General features: G+C 42.4%; 1 protein-coding gene across 1 annotated transcript in view; it reads left to right on the forward strand.

Annotated features, from left to right (window-relative positions):
- Positions 1-4259, forward strand: part of MSRB2 (methionine sulfoxide reductase B2) — a 29352-nt gene extending 25093 nt beyond the window's left edge. The window contains exon 5 of the mRNA XM_089693756.1: positions 916-4259. Coding sequence (XP_089549882.1) covers positions 916-1014 — 99 coding nt within the window. The 3' untranslated portion in view covers positions 1015-4259. The remainder of the gene's footprint in view (positions 1-915) is intronic.
- Positions 4260-10059: the final 5800 nt, after the last annotated feature.

A 10059-nucleotide genomic window follows, 5' to 3' on the forward strand; every position in this document is an offset into this window, starting at 1 on the left:
TTTCTCTCCCTATCCTCCTTTTTCTCTCCCTCTCCTCCTTTTTCTCTCCCTCTCCTCCTCTTTCTCTCCCTCTCCTCCTCTTTCTCTCCTCTCCTCCTCTTTCTCTCCTCTCCTCCTCTTTCCCTCCTCTTTCTCTCTCCCTCTCCTCCTCCTCTTTCTCTCCCTCTCCTCCTCCTCTTTTTCTCCCTCTCCTCCTCTTTCTCTACTCTCCTCCTCTTTCTCTCCCTCACCTCCTCCTCTTTCTCTCCTCCTCTTTCCCTCCTCTTTCCCTCCTCTTTTTCTCTCCCTCTCCTCTTCCTCTTTCTCTCCCTCTCCTCCTCCTCTTTCTCTCCCTCTCCTCCTCCTCTTTCTCTCCCTCTCCTCCTCCTCTTTCTCTCCCTCTCCTCCTCTTTCTCTCCCTCTTCTCCTCTTTCTCTCCCTCTTCTCCTCCTCTTTCTCTCCCTCTTCTCCTCCTCTTTCTCTCCCTCTCCTCCTCTTTCTCTCCTTTCCTCCTCTTTCCCTCCTCTTCTTTCTCTCCCTCTCCTCCTCCTCTTTCTCTCCCTCTCCTCTCCTTTTTCTGTCCTCTCCTCTCCTTTTTCTCTCCTCTTTTCCCACTTTCCTAAGCTGGGCGTTAATTGCTTTTCCTTTTCCTTTCCTTCCCTTCTTGTGATTTGCATACATCTGCCACACACAGCCAAGGCAACTCCACTATTTTTTTACTTCACCTTCACAGCTTCCAGTCTTACCTGCCCTCTCATTGGACAGTAGAGTGAAGATGCTGATTCATCGTCCAGGGAGGAGTAAATAGGGCTATCACCTGCCTGCCTGTGCAGCTGCTAGAATTATTCTTGTTAGCTCTGTATGAAAAGAACACATGTCTGTATTACATTATTTATTTAGTTATTTATTTATTTATTTCTCCTTTTCCTTCTGCAGTGTGATGCCCACCTTGGTCACGTGTTCGACGATGGCCCTGCCCCCACGGGCCAGAGATTCTGCATTAACAGTATTGCACTGTCTTTTAAGCCAAGCTAGATGAATGGCAGCTCAGCTGAGATAATTATTTTTCAAAATTTATTTTGTGTATCTGTACCATTTCAGTCTTCATTACTGGTTTACTGGACTATCTGACCTTGAATTTTGTACATAAGCATTTTGGTTTCAATGTTTTGCCCAATGTTTTTGGGTTGGTTCAACAAACAGTGAAAAGTGTAATAAACCAATGTAACAAATCAAAATTCATTTTAGAGCAGTCAGATAAGTACAAAATGGATTCTGATTGGTTGTTGTCAGGTTTGCACTTACCACTCGGCTACTTACATTTTTGTTGAATAGGCTCAGCTGTGTTTCATGTGTAAAATGATCATTTTTATCATAGGAAAACAAAAAATGGCTATAATTCTGGGGGTAGGTTTGTGTGAACGATAATATACAGTACATCCCTTTGTTAAGGGTCCCCATACATGCTACAATCTGACAAGGTTTGTTAATACCTATTGCCAATGTATCAAAATGTATGTTACATGAGTTTTGATGTGTTGCCATTGACTTCTATGGGCCTCTAATGCACTAAAACGCAGAGAAAAATCATACAGATCATATTTTTCCAAGACCCACTGCAGCACTGAGATGGGAACAGACACCATTTTTATTATGGGGAAGTTGGACACCTGCGTATTGGCATATTGCAACATGTGCATTAAAATGTAACATTGTATATGGGCCTTCAAACAAGCCCTTTCTGACCTTTTTAGTTGCAGACACTGTGGATAAATTCATCCTCAGTGTTCATAGAAGAAGCACAGAAATCAGTTTTTGGTCTGCTTCTTAGCACCTTTTTAGCTTTTTCTGCCCCCTATCCCAGCAGTGTTGTAGCAGCCATAGCCTGGCCACAGGTGTACTTTAATAGGCAAAAATGGCATTTCCTCTATGCCAACCAGAAAAGGGGCATATCAGCATATGTGTCAGCAATGGAGCCCGATTACTGATGGTAAGGCCTATTTAATTCTTTGGAGGGATTAAAAAGGGATTGTAAAAGATATCTTCTGTATATGGCCAACCAAGCCTGAGGGCCCTGGGTTCCACAGACCAATGTGGGGGTAAAAAAAATAAAAATTATATATATATATATATATATATATATATATAAATATATATAATGCACCCATATTGCAAAAATCAGCAATTCATATGTTGTTTACATTGGAGCTTGCAAAGTATTGAATCCATAAATCACAGGTGCAATGTTCTGGATCCTGCAGACTTTTCCTCCAGCTCAGGTCTGTACTGAGATATAGATCTTCAGCTGGAGGAAGTATCAACGGACTACACGTGCTGTGACGCCACCACGCCTGTGCTCCATTGAGAACTGCAGTCCCTCTACCACAGTGGCAGGTGAGATGTAGATAAAAGTAGTTTCTTCTTTGAATTGACGGGAGTTGGAAGAAGATGCCTAGATTTTGTAAGTGAGGGGAGGTGGGGGTGCTGTGGACTCAGACAGCATTTCATGTTACCCCCTTAATATAGGTGTAACATGGAACATGGTCAGAAAGTTGGACTTCGCTTTTAGATAAGAACTTTGGTTTAATCAAAAACTTTTCCTTAATAGTATACAGTATAACTGTTTGTTCTTTTTTTTTTTTGAGAGCTTCTAAAATACAACCTAAGTGATCTCTTAAACCAGAAAGCCAAAATAATTTGCTGTCCATGGAAGTCATGCTGTGCCTATGTTCCCACCACCACCACCACCACCATTGACAGCTATGAAATACTGAGGAGGAGGCATGGGCATGCACAGCTCCCAAGGAGTTTAATTCTTCCCCATGCTTTGACTGTAAGAGCCATGATGATAACTTGGCAATTGTATTATGAGGCCAGTTTACATCTCAATGGTGTTAAGTAACGTTCTCCTGTCATGCAGTATAGGGGGCCAAGTAATTGGACATGGGCCATTTTTCTAGAGGGGCTGTCAGTCTAATTAATGCTATCACTGACAGGTGCTGCAAAATATCAAAACGTGTCTTCTACTGGATGCTGCTATAGAAAGACTTTTTTTTTTTTATTATCTGTTAAATGTTTTCTGTGTTTTCCTAAATAAAAGCTGTATGATGGCAGAGCCTGAATGTCTTCCAGTACTTCTGAAGCTGTTATATGGACATCACAAAACAAAGCGTGTGTAAGGTTCACCACATGCTTTGCAGTCTGAATGTACAATCTTCTTCAGATCTTCATTGGATGGTCAAGGTAGGGAAACATATTAAGTATTTTTGGTAGATCTTAAAGCGGAGTTCCACCCAAAAGTGGAAGCTTCACTTGTTTGTCCCCTCCTCCTCCCACCACTGCCATATTTGGCACTTTTTTGGGTGGACGGGGGAGCAGATACTTGGTTTTGACAGATACCTGCTCCCACTTCCGGCTCACTTCGACAGAAGTTCAGCCCCCCCTCCTTCCTTCCGCAGTCTTCTGGGGCACTTCGCAGGCCCCAAAAGACTGCTGGACCAATCAGTATGTGTATCGTGACTTACGCATGCGCAGTGAGCACCCGGCTGTGAGCTGGGTAGCCTGGTGCCCACAGCTGAGATGCTGACGCCGGGGTGGAGAAGAGGAAGAGAAGGGACGGCGCAGGTGAGTACATCACTGGACCCCGGGACAGGTAAGTGTGTGTTTATTAAAATTCAGCAGCTACAGTTTTTGTAGCTGCTGACTTTTAATAAACACAAAATTAACTGGAACTGCGCTTTAAGTTGATTATACAAAGATTGTATGATCAGATTGGAAGGTGTATGATGAGCTGAACTCTGACTGCTCCTCCGTTTTGCAGGTTGATCCCCACAGTAGTCAGTTGGCAAATATGGGCAGCACAGTGGCTAATTGGTTAGCACTTCCACCTGGCAGTACTAGGGTCGTTGGTTCAAATCCCAGCCACGGCACCTCCTGCCTGGAGTTTGCATGTTCTCCCTGTGCCTGCGTGGGTTTCCTCTGGGTACTCCGGTTTCCTCCCACACTCCAAAGACATGCTGGTAGGTTAATTGGATCCTGTCTAACTTGGCCCTTGTATATGTATGTGAGTTAGGGACCTTAGATTGTACACCCCTTGAGGGTTAGGGACTGATGTGAATGTACAACATATATGTAAAGTGCTGCATAAATTGACAGCAATATATAAGTACCTGAAATAAATAAAAATAAATGTAAACCGTAATTAGATGGCATTTAGTTTGTTAAATCACTGTGCATCATATACAAATGTCATTTTTTAAAATAAAATATTGTTTGTTTTCCTTTTTTTTCTCTTTTTTCTCATCCTTGTTGCATGCTGCTAATCTTCTGCAACAACATTGCACCCATTTCCTATCTAAATGTACTCCACTGATAGCTAGTAGTCATTAATCAGGGTGGGTTTCCTGATGGTGACAGAAACAGATTAAACCTGCTCAATGCCTGAGTTTCAGGATGACAATGCAGGAGCTCAATTGGGTGATCACAACTATAACAGGAAGTTCATGAACAATCAACCTTTATGGCAGGATTCCCAGGTATTATTTTAATGAAAGCTGACCATTTACAAATATTGAAAATTACTTTTGAAGTGATAATTAGGTTTCATGCACAGAGCTACAAGAGGGTTGAATAGGTACATTCAGGTGTAGAGGCACAGCTTGAAGCTTGTAGGTCCCAATGCAAGAGCTGACCTGGCCCCGCCCCCCCACTACCACTTGACACTTCCACAGCACACCAAGATGCTCCAAGTGGCTAAAGACTTGTTTCAGATCTTTATTTAGGTATTGAGACAGTAATTCAAAAGATTTTGGAGAAACTGTCCACATTCTGACATACCTATCCAATTCTTTTGAATACCCTGGAACAGGGGTAAGAAATCTTAGAGAGGTGGAGATCTACCTGAACAACATGAAAGAGATCAAAGATCACCGGAGTTTTTCGTTTTTTTTATTCACTAGAAAGGCCTAACTAAATAGTAATGAAAACCTAGAAAGATATAAAACAAATTTCAGTGTAAAAATATAAACTTAGCCAACCAGATAAATGGACAGTGTCAGTCAGTAAAGCAGGGGACGGTGTCAGTAGGGCATTGGACAGAGTCAGTCAGTAAAGCAGGGGACGGTGTCAGTAGGGCATTGGACAGTGTCAGTCAGTAAAGCAGGGGATGGTGTCAGAAGGGCATTGGACAGTGTCAGTCAGTAAAGCAGGGGATGGTGTCAATAGGGCATTGGACAGTGTAAGTCAGTAAAGTGGGGGACAGTGTCAATAGGGCATTGGACAGTGTCAGTCAGTAAAGCAGGGGACGGTATCAGTAGGGCATTGGACAGTGTCAGTCAGTAAAGCAGGGGACGGTGTCAATAGGGCATTGGACAGTGTCAGTCAGTAAAGCGGGGGACGGTGTCAATAGGGCATTGGACAGTGTCAGTCAGTAAAGCAGGGGACGGTATCAGTAGGGCATTGGACAGTGTCAGTCAGTAAAGCAGGGGACGGTATCAGTAGGGCATTGGACAGTGTCAGTCAGTAAAGCAGGGGACGGTCTCAGTAGGGCATTGGACAGTGTCAGTAGGGCAGAGGTTTGTGTCAGTAGGGCATTGGACATTGTCAGTCATTAGAGCAGTGGACTTTGTCAGTAGGGCAGAGGATGGGGTTAGGGGAACATTGATTGGTGCTAGTAGTTTTTTTATTTTTGTTGTTTGATTTATTTATTTTATCATTTATTACATATTTATTTAAAAACATTTTTTTACATCCTCCTTTTTTTTTAGCAGTCCTGTTGGGGGGCTTTGATGAAATATCAGGGGTTTAAGCAGATCCATGATGTCCCACTGAGAAAGGGAATGAGGACCGAGATTCCAAGGTCCTTTCTCTGCAGCCTCAGCTGCACTGGAGAGTGAATGAATGGGAAGTGCTATGTGCTGAGCAGCTTCCTGTTCATTCACAAACTGAAGCATAGTAAACGCAGTTCATTATGCTTCAGTTGTGAATGAACAGAGCAAATGATTGGTACCAATCACTTGCTCTGTTCATTCAGAAAAGGTTAGGGCTAGTAAATTACATATTTACCAGCCCCTTTCCTGCTCTCTATCCTAAAACATCCACTGTAGCAGCTGGCAGAATAGAAGAGGAGGGGAAGCTGGCAGTGTTTCAGGGGGAGGGGGGAATAGGGGAGCACACAGGGGGCCAGCAGAGAAAGAAGATTAACCTAGACAGCACACCACACCACAGACGGCATATACAGAAACCAATCCCCTTCATTTTTCTCTTACAGCCGCTTAACGTCCGGCAGGATGCAGAGGAGGAGAAGCAGGCTTTCAGCGGCTGTAGAAGGAAAATGAAGTGGAGGGGATTGGTTCCAGTATATGCCGTGCCTGCCGCTCCTCATGTCCAAGTATAAAATGGAATGTGACATGGAGGCTGTAAAAGCTCCCTGGACCATGGGTGAGGGGCCGCAATTGCGACCCCAGACTCTACGCCAGTGTTCAAAATTAATTTTCTGCCCAGGAGTCGCAGTTGCAGCATACAGGGATGTACGGTGCCTTGAAAAGGTTTTGCTCCTTGAAATTTTCCACATTCTGTCATGTCACATCTAAAAACGTAAATGTATTTTATTGGGATTTTATGTGATAGACCGACACAAAGTGGTACAGAATTGTGAAGTGGAAGGAAAATGATAAATGGTTTTCAACTTTTTTTACAGTGATAAAACTATTTATCATTTACCTTCCACTTCACAATTCTGTGCCACTTTGTGTTGGTTTATCACATAAAATCCCAATAAAATACATTTACATTTTTGGTTGTAACATGACAAAATGTGGAAAATTTCAAGAGGTATGAGCACTTTTTCAAGGCACTGTATACCCTGCCCTGAATGCAGACTGTCTAAGTTTGGAGCAGCATATATGTCCCTGTATCATGCACCGTTTGGATGTACGTATATCTGCATAAAGCAAAGGCATATTTCAGCCTGTCATTGATTTTTACCGGCAGCTGGCTGTACTCTGCACTTGTGATTTCCAGGCAGAGAAAATTACATCCAAATGTATACTGTATGGCCCTCTTGCAGTTGTGTGCATGAAGAGCAGCACAGCACAGCACAGCACATAGCATTTTTTTTTATTTTTAAGTAATGCTATTTGTCTTTTCACTTGAATAAAAATCCTACCTAGCTTTCCCCTTCTATGTAATAGTAAGGAGGGACCTGTTGAGTTATGGCTGCTATAATTAACCCTCTCTGTACTGTGCTGGCAGATCACATTATCAGTTTTAAACTAGGTGTGCACACTGCCCTAATAAAGGGAGAAAGATCTCAAGGTTTGGGTGGTACATTGTATGTTAACGCACTTTTTTTCTTAACACTGTCCCATCAGTCTATCCATTCATTGCACATTGCAAGTTATTCTAAACAACAGAAGCTCCCTATAGCGTCATTTGTATAAACCTGCTCCAAAAAATCCACTAGACAGGTAAGAATTATTTTTTAAATATATTTTTTAGGTGTGCTTAGTAAATAAGAACACATGACAAACATAAACACAAGGGTTTCCCAAATTTGACTGCAAAAGTAAAAAATACATTTTAAATTGCTTGTTTAGAATAGGTAAGCTCTTTAATAAATAAAACGACCATGCAGCGCTAATGCATAAAGTGATGTATACACAAAACCCTTTGGTGCAGGTGATAAAGTAAAACACCACTTAATCATAGAAAGGATCTTTACGAATTAATCCAAAAAAGTCCAAAAATACTAATGATGGTGAAAATCTTATAACAAGAGTGTTCTTGCAGTGCACAACACATAAACGTTTTTCGGACAAAAGGTGACACAATATGTGACTTCTGTGACCATATTCCTCCCGCAGAAAATGAGTGTAGATTGCACTAACCAGAGAGCGCAATTTATATGCGCCTTTGAGTGTTAACTGGCCTGTGCTGTACCTCCGCCGTGTACTATAGGAGGAGAGGGCGATCCTGGGGCGGGGCCAAGTGATAGCTGGAGGCGTGGTTTGTTCCTGTAAGAGTCATTGGATGCAGAATCCCGGCTTATTTGGATGATCTGGTGGCCACATCAGGATTGGTTAGACTCCCCCCGGTGGTGAGACGACTACACGCCTTCTGATATCTGGTGTCCCTGAGGTTGTGATGTTTGCCCAGCTGTTGCAGGCCTGATGACCACTCTGTGATCCAGTTCCAGTTTGCAGTAGCCGGATGACCAGGAGTTGGTTAACACTCAAAGGCGCATATAAATTGCGCTCTCTGGTTAGTGCAATCTACACTCATTTTCTTTGCTCTTTGCTTACTTGCTTACTTTTATCCAGCCCTCGGTGCATTATTTTTCTCCAGGGAAACCAACAATGGGGCATAATTCCCCCCCACTGATACCAATGAAGGAGCAGAATAACTCCCAATGGCGGGACACAATTCCTTTCAAAGACACCAACAGTGGGGATAATTGACATCAACGATGGGGTGCTATTCCTCCCACTGACACCAAAGATGGGACATTGTCGGGACAGAAGTCGGGACCTTTTCTACTCCCAATAGTCTGGCCCTCCTTAAGTCTGAATGACAGTAAACTGGCCCTTTGTTTAGAAAGTTTGGAAACCCCTGATCTAGATTCAGGTTCCCTCTAGGAAGATATGAGATATTAGAGAGCAGTGACAGAATCCATCCACTGTGAGTGCTGAATAAATGACCATGACCTGTATATAAATGCATTGTATTCCTATTATTGTTTCAGAATTGGTTTTCACAGCCAAATATTTGTATTCCAATACAACAGCCTTCTGTCCGGCACCTTTCCATCATAATAGGTAAAAGCACTATGTTCAAATTTATAGGCTTTAAAAGCGAATGTTAACTCCTTCTCTATGTTCTTGGCTTTGGCTGGACAATGGGTCAATTGAAAAACTATGTAGATGTAATAATGAGTTACCTCCAGTAACAATGCAGGTCAGAGGGGACACTCTACTCCAGGGGTGGACTGACCATTTGGAAACTCAGGCACTGCCCGAGGACCCGGGGTCAGTAGGGGCCCCATGAGATGCCCCTGGTACCTTTTTCATAGGCTTTTTTGAGTTTGGGCAAGGACACAGGGGCCCCATGATCTCCTATTGCCCGGGGGCCCCATGAGTTGTCGGTCTGCCCCTGCTCTACTCCTTCCACTTATCACAGTTTTCCTGGGAAAGTCACATTTAATTAAAAATACAAGAGGCAAGGACAAGGTTCTTTCTGCCGGTGCCTATGCACACACCATGACCAGAGGAGCCTAGTTTCATGCGTTTCCATACAAACGTATTGTGTGCTCCAAGCCACCTTGACACCTTTCATTTAAGTGTCAATGAGCTGACATTATGGCTGAGGGTATTTCCATGTAAATGTAGAATCAGAGGGTCCCTTGCACCAACTAATTTCATTTTTTTCCATTTTAGGTGCACCACCTCATTTCTATGTCAAAATAAAAATATCATGGGTTGTAAGGAATCCCTTTTATAATTCTGCATTCGTATCCACATGCAGTATTTTTCAATAATGAGCATAAAGAGTAACTTAACGCAAGAGCAAAAAGGAAATATATTGCAGCCTATAGTCCTTAGATGTGATGTCTACATTTGTTTTCTTAGATTCTGTATTTCTTCTTCTTAGCTTGAAATATCTCTTGATTTTTCGCTAGAAATGCTCTGTGTTTGTCACTTCCTATGAGCTTCACTGAAGAATATCTTTCTTCCTAGCTGTGCTCTGTAAACTACCAATTGCCCTGCACCCTGTGTATTGAAGTTGAAGAGCGATAGAAATGTGTATGTAGAAACCAGAAATATGGACAGCAGCACTTCGAAAAAGTCCACTTATTGAATCATAAAAATAGCAAAAAAACAACAGCAAGACACTGTGGGGCATGAGAAAAGTTTATGCATTTCACGCTACATCAGTACTTAATTGTGACTCCCAGGGATTAAGTTCTGATGTAACGTGAAATTTGTAGACTTTTCTCATACCCCACAGTGTCTTGCTGTGGTGTTTTTTTTTGTTTTGGGTTTTTTTGTTTTTCTTCATTTTTTTTTTTAATTTAATAAAGGTGGA

Source organism: Staurois parvus, unplaced genomic scaffold (assembly GCF_062004578.1).
Source record: "Staurois parvus isolate SC_StPar_1 unplaced genomic scaffold, SC_StPar_1.0 ptg000636l, whole genome shotgun sequence".
NCBI classification, from domain to species: domain Eukaryota; kingdom Metazoa; phylum Chordata; class Amphibia; order Anura; family Ranidae; genus Staurois; species Staurois parvus.